This window comes from Equus przewalskii, chromosome 6 (genome assembly GCF_037783145.1).
Source record: "Equus przewalskii isolate Varuska chromosome 6, EquPr2, whole genome shotgun sequence".
In the NCBI taxonomy this organism is placed as follows: domain Eukaryota; kingdom Metazoa; phylum Chordata; class Mammalia; order Perissodactyla; family Equidae; genus Equus; species Equus przewalskii.
The window spans coordinates 32,706,439-32,722,173 of NC_091836.1; the positions used below are offsets into that span (position 1 = coordinate 32,706,439).

The 15,735-nt window shown below is 36.1% G+C and overlaps 1 protein-coding gene and 1 pseudogene across 1 annotated transcript; both read left to right on the forward strand.

The window, feature by feature from the left end:
- The first annotated feature begins 589 nt into the window (after positions 1–589).
- LOC103562101 (olfactory receptor 8G1-like) lies at positions 590–1,531 on the forward strand. The gene has a single exon (XM_008537040.2). The coding sequence runs from the start codon at positions 596–598 to the stop codon at positions 1,529–1,531; it is 936 nt and encodes a 311-aa protein (XP_008535262.1). The 5' UTR covers positions 590–595.
- A 3,317-nt stretch (positions 1,532–4,848) lies between these two features.
- Positions 4,849–5,731, forward strand: LOC103562109 (putative olfactory receptor 8G3; annotated as a pseudogene).
- Positions 5,732–15,735: the final 10,004 nt, after the last annotated feature.

A 15,735-nucleotide genomic window follows, 5' to 3' on the forward strand; every position in this document is an offset into this window, starting at 1 on the left:
TAGTGAACATACTCACTACAAGGGAACCCATTCTGGATTGGTTGTTGATACACTATTGTCTATTCTTACATGACAAGAGACAAAGATAGGAGGGCAGACATGAGGAGCTAAAATAAGAGATGGAAGATGAAATAGACGGGTCTCATCTCATATCCTTGATTGTTTCCTTATTACATGCTTAACTATGGACAAATATCCAACCACTCTAAGCCTCAGTTAACTAATATGTAAAATAAGCATGATAGTATTTCCTCCGCAGAACAGTTGAGAGGAACATACACAAGTCATGGAAAGTTCTTATAACACTCAAAGTCAACAGAAAAGTTCTTTGGATGGTCACAGACTGGGCACTACTAAGATCCACTCTAATAGTGTAGAATAAGAAAGGAATAGTTCTACCTGATATTTATTTGCATGTCCAATATTAGTGAGATCTCAGGGTCTTTGGCCACTGACATAGATCAGGGACAGACAGAGAACTGGAGCTACCTGGTTGAAGACTTGAATTCTGCTTCACACTACATTGTGTGGTGAGAAAATAAATACCTACCATAATTTTTCTTCTTCTCTTCCTATGTAAAATTCCCAGAGGAAGATGGTAGCAGGAAATCATTCCACAGTGACTGAGTTCATCCTCGCTGGACTAACAGAACAGCCGGAACTCCAGTTGCCCCTTTTCTTCCTCTTCCTAGGAATATATGTGGTCACGGTGGTGGGGAACCTGGGCATGATCACACTGATAAGACTAAGTTCTCACCTGCACACCCCCATGTACTATTTCCTCAGCAGCTTGTCTTTAATAGATTTTTGCCAGTCCTCCATCGTCACACCCAAAATGCTGGTGAACTTTGTAACAGAGAGGAATGTTATCTCTTACCCTGCATGCATGACTCAACTCTATTTCTTTCTTGTTTTTGTTATATCAGAATGTCATATGTTGGCTGTAATGGCACACAATTGCTATGTAGCCATCTGTAACCCATTGCTTTACAATGTCACCATGTCTAATCAGATCTGCTTCAGGATGGCAGTTGGGGTGTATATCATTGGCTTGACGGGTGCCACAGCTCACACGGGCTTCATGCTAAGAGTACTTTTCTGCAAGGCTGATATAATTAACCATTACTTCTGTGACATTTTTCCACTACTGGAGCTCTCCTGCTCCAGTACTTACATCAATGAGGTGGTAGTTTTGTGTTTCAGTGCCTTTAATATCCTTACCCCAACTGTGGCCATCCTTGTCTCTTATGTCTTCATCATTGCCAGCATCCTCCGCATCCACTCAACTGAGGGAAGATCCAAAGCCTTTGGCACATGCAGCTCCCACATCTCAGCCGTTGCTATCTTCTTTGGCTCTGCGGCATTCATGTACTTACAGCCATCATCAGTCAGTTCTATGGACCAAGGGAAAGTGTCTTCAGTGTTTTACACCGTGATGGTGGCCATGCTGAACCCTTTGATCTACAGCCTGAGGAATAAAGATGTCAGGATAGTCCTAAATAAAATCCTTGAAAAAAGAAGTTTCCTTTGAAAGAAGATATTTTATGTTAGCAAAAATTTATAATTCCTCGAGAAGTTTTGATAAGGAAACAGTCCAGAGACAGCAATGTATGTCCACAAGTAATGAGATTTTTGCTACTACTTGATTACTTGGAAGAAAAATATCAAAGCATTCATAGTGTCAGTCACATGGAGAACCGCATCATTTCTGGGAAGGCCCAGAGTCTATCTACCCATAATAACCCATGCTACCTCTAGTGTTAGCGGTACAGTGGTGAGCACAGCTGCCTTCCATATTACCTCTAAACATTTGTAAAAAAATGTTCAAAGGCCTCCATGTGGGTTATTATATTTTATATGCATGAAATATGGCACTTTTTTCAGTAAGACATCTATCTTAAATCAGGAAATAAATCCATCTCGTCAGTATTCTTTGATATTCTCCATACTTTGTGCCCCTGGCCTTGTTTACTAATAAAATCATCATATCATATCAACCAACCTTTGCAGAGGACTAGCTGGCTTTGATCATTGGCTTCACATGAGATCAAGATCAGTGACTCAAAATAATTGCCAAAGGAGACTTTTAGTCTTTGACCCTGTTAGCATGAAGGAGGCCTGCAAGGTTAGTACTCAGAACTATCCCTAAGCATTTTCAGGTTTGTATTTTCCTTCAGAGGAATGTAGAAGAAAAAACACAATGCTGAACTCTCTGGGAATAGGGAGAGGTATGTCTGAATCTCAGTCCTTGACTGTTAAAATCCTAGTTCTGCTACTCTAGGTCCTCCCAGTACACATAAAGATGCACATAGCTCTTTATCCATCTTCAACTGTCCTCATTCTAATTTCACACTCCCTGATGAGTACAGGTTCCTTTATTATCTCCCTGTCCTGTGTAATATAAAAATATGGCAAACATCTTTTGTTCATTCATTTCAACTCAGGCAGACTGAGAGCTTTGTTCACTTGTATTGAGTCCTTGTTAACTTATCTCTAACTTTCCTTCAATGACTTTATTAAACACATATTTATTGAGGCTCACTATATACAAGGCACTATGCCAAACACTGTGTTGGATTCACAGTCTAGTATAGAAGAAAAAATAAGAAGCAACTCAAAATAATTAATACAGTATTAATTGCTTAATGTGAATACAAGAAACATATTCAAGGACACATAGAAAACGATCTTGTTAACTGAGGCTCTCACTATTAAAGTCTTTAATTAAAGGATCTTAACTATTAAATAGATTTTATAGAAGACAGAATGGAAGAAGAGAAAAGCTAAGGGAATATGATGAGTCAAAACTGAGTCTACCAAATACTCTTTTGTGTAATAGCTAAATCATATGAATCCTATGTCCCCTTTGGGACATAAAGAAGCATACTTTTCTTTTTCGCCAGATTTAAATGTTCAGTGATGAAGAAATTGGTTTGGACTTTATTTGGATACCATGGAAAATATTGATAAGATATTAATATTAAGTAAAAAGTTCTAAATCTCTGTATTATTGTGGGTATTAATGGAGAGGAACAAGAATAAGATATACTGAGGAAAACAAATTAAAACTCTGATTGCCATTCTGGGAATGAAAATGTTGGGAAAATAAAATATATAACAGAAAGAAACTCAATAGATTACAGTTAAAGCAACACTGACATTCATTAAGTTCTTACCAAAAGCCAGGAACTAGTCAGCATCTTGCAGGCATCATTTAATTTAATTTTTATGTTACATAGAATTAACATTTCCACTTTTCAGAGGATTGGAGCAAGTATGGAGTTAAGGTTAAAATCCATGACCAACTTAAAATCAGGAGCTATTAGAATTATGAAATCATGAAATATTGGAATTGGAGTGTTATTAAAGATGATTTAATGCAGCCACCCATCTAGGGCTTAGATCCTTGAACAATGTCTGCTAAGTCGCTATTCGGGCTGTATTCTAACATTTATGACTGTAGGATCATGATATGTCTGACTGCTAGGATGTTCTTTGATGAAAAACCAGATATTTCTCCCTATACTTTCCAGCAGTTTGTTTTACTTCACTCTCAAGAAGACATATACGAGTCCAAGACTTCTTAAACATAGCAATATGCTTGACATTTGGTAACAACTGTCATGTGCCACATGATTTTTTGCTTTGCTAATTAAATATCCTGAGTTATTTCAGCCATTCTTCACAATAAGATTTCTAGATAATTTTTCTGAATTATCTAGTTATTCTATATCACATAAAGTACCATACTCCAAATTGAAAACACTAATCCAACTATTGCTTGAGTGTTAATTAAGGATACAAATTTCCATTTTCTAGAATCTACTCATTTTCTTTGCAAATATAAGTGAAATATAGATTAGTCTTTTTAGGAAAACAGATCACATTGTTGACTAATTGTATTTGCATGTGTTTACTAATCCATATCTTCATCATCTTTAAATGTTATAGACAGTACATACAAAATACATGATAAGAAGACACCTAGTGTTTTTGTTCCACAACCTTTCTCATATTATGAGAAAAAGAGTAGTTTTCTGACCTCCACCACTGTAACCATGCAGTCCAATCAATATAAACCATTCATAGTCTACTTCTTGTCTGGCCACAGTGATGGAATACATGACCTAAATTTAAGTCATTGTGTTACTCCCCTGAGATTATTTAAATAAGAAACAAAAGAAGACAATACTTTACTCTTGGAAAAGCTGTTGAGATATAAGTATGTTATATTCTTGCCTTGTGTTGTAGTAGGGCTGGGTAATGGAACACAGGACATACAGAAGAGTAGAATTTCAGGTGAAACAACACTGATAGTTGCCCAGTCCTTCAAGTATTTTGAGAAGGAACTCTAGTAAGGAAAATAGCACAGACCAAAATAATTTTTTCACAAATTTATGAATCCTTTGTTTATTAATTGTAGAAAGTGTTTGCCGCTCTCTTCTTGTGAGTCAGATGAAAATTTAATCATTGTCTCATTTGACAGGCAGGATATGAACATATACATATAGAATATATGAAAAAAACAGAGTCTTCAGAAATAACAGTAATAGCTTTCCTATTAACTGACTCAAGAATCCATAAATTTGTGTTTAAAAAAATAGAAATATCTTAATGATAAGTTTCTTGAATTTATGATTCCTTCTCGGGTCACCTGGCGTGATTGCCCTAGAGTAGTGGAAGACACTCAAGATATACCTGCATTATGAGTCCCCTCTGATGAGGGATAAAATAATGATCTCCAAAGAGTTACTCTCTCTCCCTTTCACACACACATTCACATGTGCATATACACACTCAAATACATTCATTTTCTCTTTTTTATACTTAGAACTCTATGAGAGGATAATGGACCCTAGAAAGCATTCCATAGTAACTGAGTTCACCCTCACTGGGCTAACAGAACATGCTGAATTCCAACTACCACTCTACCTCCTCTTCCTAGGAATTTACGCAGTCATGGTGGTGGGAAACCTGGGCATGACCACACTCATTGGGCTCAGTTATTACCTGCACACCCCCCATGTACTATTTCCTCAGCAGCTTGCCCTTCATCAATTTCTGCTAGTCCTATGTCATTACCCCCAAAATGCTGGTGAATATCATTCAGCTCTATTTCTTCCTTATTTTGGATATGGCAGAGTGTCACATGTTGTCTGCAACAGCATACGACCAGTATGTTGCCATCTGTAACCCCTTGCTTTACAACGTCATCATGTCTTATTAGATCTGCTTCTGTCTCACATTGGGGGTTTATATTTTGGGCATCATTGATTTACAGTCCATAAAGCCTTCATGTTCATACTCCTTTTCTGCAAAACGAAAGTGGTTAACCATAATTTCTGCAATCTCTTTCCAGTCTTGGAACTATCCTCTTCCAGCAACTATCAATGAATTATTGGTTCTGAGCTTGCGTGCATTTAGCATCCTGATTCTTGCTTTAACTATCCTTGCCTCTTACATCTCCATCCTCTCTAGCATTCTCCACATTCGCTCCACTGATGGCATGTGCAAAGCCTTCAGCACATATAGTTCCAACAACTCAGCTGTTCCCCTTTTCTTTGGATCTGCTGCTTTCATGTACCTGCAGCCATCATCTGTGAGTTCCATGGATCAAGGGAAAGTGTCCTCTGTGTTTTATACCTAGTTGAACCCTGTGATCTACAGTCTGTGGAATAACGATGTCAAATTTGCCCTCAAGAAAATTCTGGACAGTAGAATACATTCATGATAGAATTAAGGTCATGAGGTCATATCAGAAACAGAACTTTGGTTTGCTGAAATATGTAATTTATTTGTTTTTATGTGAATTTTTTTGGAAATTCAGTGACGTTTTTCCATATAACACACCTCCAAAATCCCTCTCCAGCCCACTTCCTTTGAACCTATGTTACAATTACTATACATGGAGAAACAAATACTAAGAATAAAATCAAAGACTCCTGAGACTTATAGGAGCTCTATTTTATTTTTTTAATAATAGTCCAAATAACGATAAGAACCGTGATAATGATTTTGATGAAGATGATAGTGGCAACATATGTTACTGAGATTTTCTAAAATAGCAAGCACTTTGCCAAGAACTTTAAACAGGTCATTTTATTTCATATTTAATGTATTCCTTCCTGGCAAGCCCTAAATTATTCCCTTTTTGAAAATGAAGTAATTGAAGTTTTACTTAGTTTGAGTAAATGTTTAGGGTCCAAAACATAACAAGTGATCAAGTCTATTGACACCTGAAGCCATGATTTCACTGAAAATGGTATTTGAGCCCCAGGTAATTGTGGGTGGGTCTAAAGACTTCCTGAAAATTCCTTTCTACATATAATATATCTTCAATTATTTTATGACTGTGTTGCTATGCTCTGGATATCTTCCATGGTATTTCAACTTTATTTAATTTTATATAACAGAAATCATCAAAATTCTTCAAATGTGCTAATCAAAGCAAATAGAGCAGAGCTAGATATTAATTATACTCTCAATATGGAGACCCAAATTATTATACTTGATAGAAACAATTTATATAAAAGCAGCCCCAAAATACCGTCTTATCATTATACCAGTAATTCTACGGCTATTTATAAGGCAACTGCTCATGGAAGTCAAAATTCCTGAGAAGTTGTATCACTTTCATGTAGTTCATGCTTTTTTGCCCCATATTTTACAAATAGTTATCAATTCATGTCAATTTGATCTTTCAAACATCTCTTCACTTATCCCATTTTATTGCTTTTCTGCTTCTTGGCATTTAACATCTTGTATCTGTGAATTTACATGATGTATTAAGTACTTAATTGCCTTTTGTCTCTCCCAAGTTCAAACCATCCTATTCATTATTGTCTGATCAATATTCTTGGATGGTTTCCTGTATTATTTACCTGCAAGGTAACTTGTAGTGTTTTATACAGTTTACAAATATAGGAGAAAATATATAATATGTCTTTATTGTACCTTACCATCCTGTTGATGTTGTAGCATAAGTGCCTTAAGTAATCTTCAGTCTTTTTCATTCTTTTTTCTTTATGCTGCTCTGGTTGAGTGAATTCTATTGTCCTGTCTTTGAGTTCTCTGGTCCTTTGTTCTGCTTCAGCTAGTCTGCTGTTGAACTCTTCTAGTGCCTTTTTCATTTTAGATATTGTATTCTTCAGCTCTGTGACTTCTATTTTGTACCTCCTTATATTTTCATGTCTTTGTTGAAATTCTCACTTTGTTCATCCATTCTTCTCTCAAGCTCAGTGATCATCATTGTCATTATTTCTGAACTCTTTATCAGGTAAATCACTTATCTCCATTTAACTTTTTTGAGGTTTTGTTTTTTGTTGTTTTGTTTGGAACATATTCTTCCTTTTCCTTGATTCTTTTTGTTGATATCTATGCATTAAATAAAAAAGCCACTGATACCAACCCTGTTATCAGTTCCCCCACATTAAACCCAGCATACATGGAATTAAACCAAAACATTCACTCCCTGCTTACTCCCTGGCTTCCTAGCTCCAGAATCCACTATCCTCCATGGAGACAAACACAGCCAAGGACAAGCACCTGGATTCATTATCCCCTCCCCACAAAGAGATACAGTCTGGTGGAAAAGCTGCTGACAAGCAAGGTCATGGACTCCCTCCTCTCTGAAAGTAGTTTCAAGGCCAAACACAGGCTGGTGGGAAAGCTCTGTCCAACAAGGCCATATGTTCCCCTTCCTCTACCTAAAACCCTAAATAAAAACCCTTCCTTTTAGCTTTTCAGGGAGTCTGGGATTTCAGCATTTGTTGCCCTTTCTCCTTGCTCAGAGCTGTACAATAATAAAATTCCTACTTTCTTCCATTATACCCGATGTCAGAGATTAGCCTGCTGTGCAATGGGTGAGCAAACTCACTTCAGGTTCTATATCACCACCTCTCTCAGTCTTCAAGGAGTGGCCTTGTGTAGAAGATGAATCTTCTAATACAATCCTGCCCTAACTCTTGGTTGTCTCTCAAACCTTTGTGATTGTCCAAGCAACCTACTTTATTTTTAGTGACTCCCAGTAGTTAAGGCTGTGCTAAGACCTGTCAGTTTCCCAAAGGGGAGGATCTCCATTACCAACTAGCTGCATGCTTATTGGGAGCCAGACTTTCAGGCAGCACCTTTAACATATGCAAATTATATAATCCTGTGCGACTATGAGCACAAGTCTTACTGGTCATCAGAGCCAGGTGATCTAGAAGTGATCCGTGGGTGTCAGCTGCAAAAACCCTTGTGCCAGATGAGTCAAGCTCCTTTCCAGGAGACACTGGTGAGTTGGAGTGAGGCAGAGGGAGTGTGCTAAGATGACTTCCACAAATCTCTGTCCCTGGAGAGCACTTCAGAAGGCACCTAGCTGTGTGTCAAACCAGAAGCCTGCTACTCAGACGGCCTCTATGAATGTAAACTAATAGACTTCTTCACAAAAAGACTAGGTGCCCCAGTCTGTTGCCTCTTGTTGTGTCCTGGGGGTGGTAACCAGTTAAAAACTGTTTCTCTGTTGGTTACAGTCCTGTAGTACCTACAAATGTAAGCCCCACTGTCCATCAGAGCCAGATGACTAGAAGTGTCCTCTGGGCAGGAGTTGCAAAAATTGGGGTGCCAGACAAGTGTACAAGCTCATTCCCAGGACATACCAGCTGGCTAGAGTGAGGCAGAAGGATTGCACAATGGTAGCAACTCCCAGCCTCTGTCCACAAAGAATATTTCAATAGTCCCCGACTTGTATATAATTAGATGCCTGCCTTTCAGGTCAATGTTTTAGGATAAGCAAATAAGCCTCCTTCAAAGAAAGTCAAGGTGCTTTTCAGTCAACTGCTTCTGTGCTGAGCCCTGGGGTGCATGAGTCTGTGCATGAGAGTCCATTAAGAACTCTTCCTCAATTCACTATAGCCTTGGATGTAAGCTCCATTTGCTTTCAATGCTGGATGTTTTGGGAGCTCTTCTCTCAGATGCAGGTCTTAAAAGTTGGCATGGTAGATATGGGCTTCAAATATTTCATCTCTCAGGGTCTTGAGTTTCCTACTGATTGTGGGTCACTGTAACCAGATGGAGTTAATGTTGAGCTGGTGTCTCATCCTCTTCTACTGACTTCAATGTGGGTATGTCCTCATTCACCCAATATGTAGGAGTTACTCAGTGAGTTTTGGGTTCTTTTTTAGAGTAAATTTTTCCATATGTAGCTGTAGCTTTCGTATGTCCATGGGAGGATGTGCTTCTATAATCTTCTTACATCATCATCTTGAACTGGAAACTCTATGTGTGTAATTTTTATTTTGTTACCCTAAGTATTAAACAAACATCTAGTAAATTATTTTCACACTGAGTGATAGACACAAATAACTATTTATGATAATTTTTTGTGTTTCCAAGCATTTGTGTATAAAAACTGTTAAGTGTTAAGAAAGATTTTTCAAAATGTCTATAATGTTTCCAGTGATTCTGAAAACTGGTGGAGGACATACTATTAAAATGTTAGAATATTTTAATAAAAATTTTGTAATAAAATATTGATGATAATATGCAGAAAAGAGAACATTTATTCACTGTTGGTGGGATTGTCAAGTGATATAGCCACTATGGAAAATAGAGTGGAAGTTCTTCATAAAACTAAAAACAGAACTACCACATCACCCAGCAGTTCCACTTCTGGGTATTTATCTGAAGAAAACAATACGATGTCAAATAGATGTTTGTACTCCCATGTTCATTGCAGCATTATTTACCATAACCAGGACATAAAAACAACCTAAGTCTCCATTGATGGGTGAATGAAAAAGAAGTTGTGGTATACATACAATGAAATATTATTTAGCCATAAAACTGAAAAATAATCCTGCTATTTGTGATAGCATGGATGGAACTTGAGACCATTATGCTAAGTGAAATAAGTCGGACAGAGTAAAACAAATGCTGTATGATCTCACTTTTGTGTGGAATAAAAAAACAAACATAGAAAATGAAGTCAGATTTTTGGTTACCAGATTTGGGGGATGGGGGAAGGGGAAATTCACAAAACTGGCCAAAAGGTACAAACTTCCACTTATAGGATAAATAAGTACTGTGGGTGTAATGTATAATATGATGACTATTTTGAACATTACTGTATGGTATACAGTCATGTGTCACTTAACGATGGGGATGCATTCTTAAAATATGGATCGTTAGGTGATTTCATCATCGTGTGAACATCACTGAGTGTACTTACAGAAGCGTAGATGGTATAGCCTACTACATACCTAGGCTATAGGGTCCTAATCTTTTGGGACCACTGTTATATATGTAGTCCGTCATTGACCAAGTCGTTGTTATGTGGTGCATAACTGTCTTTGGAAGTTGATAAGAGAGTAAATTCTCAGAATTGTCTTCTGAAGGAAAAAAAAAAAACTTTCTTTTTCTTTTTTTTCAAATCTATATGAGACGATGGATGTTAACTAAACTTCTTTTGGTGATCATTTCACAATATATGTAAATTAAATCAGTATGCTATATACTCCAAACTTATACAGTGCTGTATGTGAATTATATCTCAATAAAACTGGAAAATATTAAAACATATTTCAGGTATATTTCCAAGTGGAGAGGAGCTCTACCACAACAAAAAGTGATAACGGACCTTGAGGAAGGAGACCTACTACAAATGAGAAAACAATTAACAAATATCTGACTAATAAATGTAGGATTTCTTAAGTACCATTACAAAAGGAAACATTCCATCAAATGTTTTAGTAGTTGAAAAGAGCATGCTAGAGTAATGTGTTCTAACACTAGGCTCTATGATGCACTCAGATGATAATCCAATACAGACTTTGTCTTCATTAAATCTGATACAAACATATATTAATTTCTAAAAGAAAACAGTTTTTCATGTACAATTAGTATTTTCAAGAATCCTCAGTATGCCATTAGAGTGAACTTTAGAAAGAATCATTTTTTATCTTCTAATTTAGTTGTAATTATTTTTGTCTGTGCATCTCACACACACACAGACAGCTGTGTAGATATTTCCATGGACTATAGTACCTAAAGCAGGAGATGATTCAGGGCTGAAAGAGTTGTTCATCAGGAACATAAATATCTTTTAAATTGTTGCTCTGCTGACTACAACATGTAGATTCTATCTATTGATCTCAGGTAATAGCTCCAGATCCTTCCTTCATCTCCACCACTCAATCATCATAAATAAATATAGGGAAGAAGAAAGGAACGTCTCTGAACTTGAAGAACACTACCTAGAAGTGCCAGATCTCATCTCCACCTATTTACCGTTGGTAAAGACTTAGCCATATAGCCAAACCTAGCTGTAAGAGAGTCTATTAAATACCTTGGTTATCTATATAGTCTTGTGCCAGACTAAGATTCAGGGCATTTATCATTGAGGAAGGAAGGGAGAATGAAAATCAGGAATTATTAGCAATTTCTTCCCCTTTTTCAAATATTTGTATTAGTCATAGATAACTCCGTGTTGCTCTCTCTGGAGTTTAACATTTGAATGCAGCATTGTATATAAGAAGAAAAACAATGCAAAATGTGATTAAAATAAAATGTATAATGCATAAATAAAATATAGTAATATTTTAATAACATAGTATTTGCTAAAAAGCAGTATGTCATGATGGGTAGGGTAGTTCCTATAATATTTCAACAATGCTGGGTTCATTCCTGTGCTCCTGTCTTAATTCATGCTGCTTGCCATCCTGATGTGACTTCTTGACTCCATTCTCCTGTTTCAAATTTTTTTTCTTTTTTTTTTTAAGGAAGATTAGCCCTGAGTTAACATCTGCTGCCAATCCTCCTCTTTTTGCTGAGGAAGGCTGGCCCTGAGCTAACATCTATCCCCTTCTTCCTCTACTTTATATCTGGGACACCTGCCATAGCATGGCTTGACAAGTGGTGCATAGGTCTGCACCCTGGATCCGAACCAGCAAATTTTGGGCAGCCAAAATGGGATGTCTGAACTTAACCGCTGCACTACTGGGCTGGCCCTTCTTTTACAAATTTTAGGCAACTTTCTTTTCTTTTCTTTTCTTTTCTTTTTTTATTGCAGTAACACTGGTTTATAAGATTATATAAATTTCAGCAGTATATCATTATATATTTCAAGTTCTGTGTAGATTAAATCATGTTCACCACCCAAAGATTAAGTAAAATCCATCACCACACACATGTGCCTAATCACCCCTTTCACCTTCCTCCCACCTCTTCCCTTCTGGTAACCAGCAGTCCAATCTCTGTTTTTCTGTGTTTGTCATTCTTTTTATCTTGTACCTATGAGTAAGATCATACAGTATTTGACTTTCTCCCTCTTATTTCACTTAGCATAATACCGTCTAGGTCTATCCATGTTGTCACAAATGGCCAGATTTCATAGTTTCTTACGTCTGAGTGATACTCCATTGTGTATATATACCACATCTTCTTCATCCACTCTTCCCTTCATGCGCATCTAGGTTGCTTCCAAGTCTTGGCTATTGTGAATAATGCTGTGATGAACATAGGGGTGCATATTTCTTTAAACATTTGTGTTCTTTGGATAAATACCCAGTGGTGGAATATCTGGATCATGTGATAGATCTATTCTTAATTTTTTGAGGAATCTCCACAATGTTTTCCACAGTGGCTGCACCAATTTGCACTCCCACCAGCAGTGTACGAGGGTTCCTTTCTCTCCACATCCTCTCCAACACTTATTGTTTCCTGTCTTTTTAATTACAGCCATTCCGAAGGGAGTGAGGTGATATCTCATTATAGTTTTGATTTGCATTTCCCTGATAATTAATGATGTTGAATATCTTTTCATGTGCCTATTGGCGATCTGTATAAATTCTTTACAGAAATGTCTGTTCAGATCCTTTGCCTGTTTTTTAATTGGGCTGTTTGTTTTTTTGTTGTTGAGATGTATAAGTTCTTTGTGTATTTTGGATATTAATCCCTTATTAGATATATTGTTTGCAAACATCTTCTCCAAATTGTTAGGTTATCTTTTTGCTTTGTTTATGGTTTCCTTTGCTGTGAAGAAGATTTTAGTTTGATGTAGTCCCATTTGTTTATTTTTTCTTTTCTTTCCCTTGTCTGGTCATACATACTTTTTGAAAATATGCTGCTAAGACCGATGTTGAAGAGCGTACTGCCTATATTTTATTCTAAAAGTTTAATGGTTCCAGGTCTTATATTCAAGTCTTTAATCCATTTTGAGTTACTTTTTGTGTATGATGTAAGATAATGGTCTACTTTTATTCTTGTGCATGTGGCTGTCCAGTTTTCCCAACACCGTTTATTGAAGAGACTTTCCTTTCTCCATTGTATGTTCTTGGCCCCCTTGTAGAAAATTAGCTGTCCACAGATATGTGAGTTTATTGCATTCTTGATTCTGTTCCCTTGACCTGTGTGTGTTTTTGTGCCATTTCTATGCTGTGTTGATTACTATACCCTTGTAGTCTATTTTGAAGTCTGGAAGTGTGATACCTCTAGCTTTGTTATTTTTCTCAGGATTCCTTTCATTATCCAGGGATTTTTATTGTTCCATATTAATTTTAGGATTATTTGTTCTGTCACTGAAGAATATCATTGGAACTTTGCTAAGGATTGCATTGAATCCGTAGATTGCTTTAGGAAGTATGGACATTTTAATTATATCAATCCTGCCAATCCAAGTGCACAAAATATCTTTCTATTTCTTTGTGTCTTCTTCAATTTCTTTCAATAATGTTTTGTAGTTTTCCAAAGAAGATATACAGATGGCCAACTGGCATATGAAAACATGTTCCACTTCACTAATTATTAGGGAAATGCAAATCAAAACTAAATGAGATAACACTATATGCCCATCAGAATGGGTATAATTAATTAGACAAGAAATAGCAATTGTCAGAGAGGATGTAGAGAAAAGGAAGTTCTCATGTACCACTGTTGGGAATGCAAACTGGTGTAGCCACTATGGAAACAGTATAGAGATTCCTCAAAAATTTAAGAATAGAACTACCATATGAGTCAGCTATTCTACTGCTGGGTATTTATCCAAAGAACAGGAAAACACATGTGCGTAAGATATATGCACCCTTGTGTTCACTGCAGCATTATTCATAATAGCCAAGACTTGGAAACAACCTAAGTGCCCATCAAAAGGAGAATAGATAAAGAAGATGTGGTATGTATGTCCAATGGAATACTACTCAGCTATAAAAGAATGATATCTTGTCATTTGCAAAAACATTGAGGGACCACGAGGGTGCTATGCTAAGTGAAATAAGTCAGAGGGAAAAAACATCAAATACCGTATGATCTCACTCATAAATAGGAGATTAAAACAACAACAACAACAAAAAAACACAAAAATAAAGTGAATAGATTGGTGGTTACCAGAGGGGAAGCAGGGTGGGAGGAAGGGGCAGGCATGACCAGGCACAGGTCTATGGTCATTGATGGAGATTAGTCTTTGGGTATTTAACATGATGTAGGCTACACAGAAATCAAAAGATAATGATGTATATAAATGAAATTTATATAATGTTATAAAGCAACGTTACTTCAGTTAAAAAAAGAAATGCTTAGAAAGAGAAAAAAAATTAAATTAATAGTTTATTTAAAAAAGAACAAATGCCTCATCCTACAAAAAATGTAATACTTGATTTTATGAAAATAAACCACTGTATAGATTTGAAAATATAAGTTCTTCCTTAGCTGGTTGTCTTCAGGGAGGGACAAAACACATCTCCTGGTATCTGACACTCCAATATTTTCCTCCTCATGTAATGTGTAAGTTGATTTTCAATGTGGTTGATTTTCTTTAAATTTCCTGTTCAAATACTTCTTCATTTTGATAAAGTTGCTTGTAATATTGTGTAACTCAGAAAGTTAAATAGAATAAAATAAAGATTCTAAATGCCAATACATATCTGACCTTAAAGAGGACTAAGTCAAATTCGAGTGGAAGGGGAAGGGAAGAAAGTACCTAGGTATGGAAACTCAGGTAATTGGTAAAAATAGATATAGCTAAATTTAGCGGTGTTTAAGTAAAAATTATTTCAAAAGCTTAATTATTTTACTTTTAATTTCATAGATTCTAAGAATTTGTATTTGAATAATTAATATATTCTGATATTTAGCAAATAACTTTTTAAAATCTGATGAATACCAATACCTTGTGCTCACAAATAATTCTAAGGTACAAAGAAAATATAATCTGGAAGCACTAAATCATGAAGTCACAATATTTAAGCTCTAGTGAACTCACATCACACACATAATTCTTGTGACTCATTATGACTCCCTGACCTCACCACGACAACAATCTCTGAAGGAGGAGAATCTGATTTCCAGAGTCACCACATTATTAGACTAAAATGCCCAAAATTCAACAAAAAACCCTCAAGGCATAGAAAAACACATCAAAGTATGGCCCATTCAAATAAAAATAAATCAACAGAAACTGTCTCAGGAAAAAACACATGATGGTAAATCTACTAGATAAAGAGTGTAAAACATCTGTCTTAAAGAGGGTGAATGAACTGAATGAAGATCTGGACAAAGTCTAAAAAAACAATATGTAAACAACATGGAAATATCAATAAAAAGATGGAAATCTTTAAAAGAAACTAAAAGAAAATCGTGACGCTGAAAAGAGAAAAAATCATATGAGTATCTCAACAGATGCAGAAAAAGCATTTGACAAAATTCAAAATCTATTTGTGATAAAAACTCACAACAAATTATGTATGAAAGAAATGTACCTCA

Excerpts from the sequence above, each read along its gene's own strand:
- LOC103562101 (XM_008537040.2), top strand. The coding sequence starts at position 596 with ATGGTAGCAGGAAATCATTCCACAGTGACTGAGTTCATCCTCGCTGGA.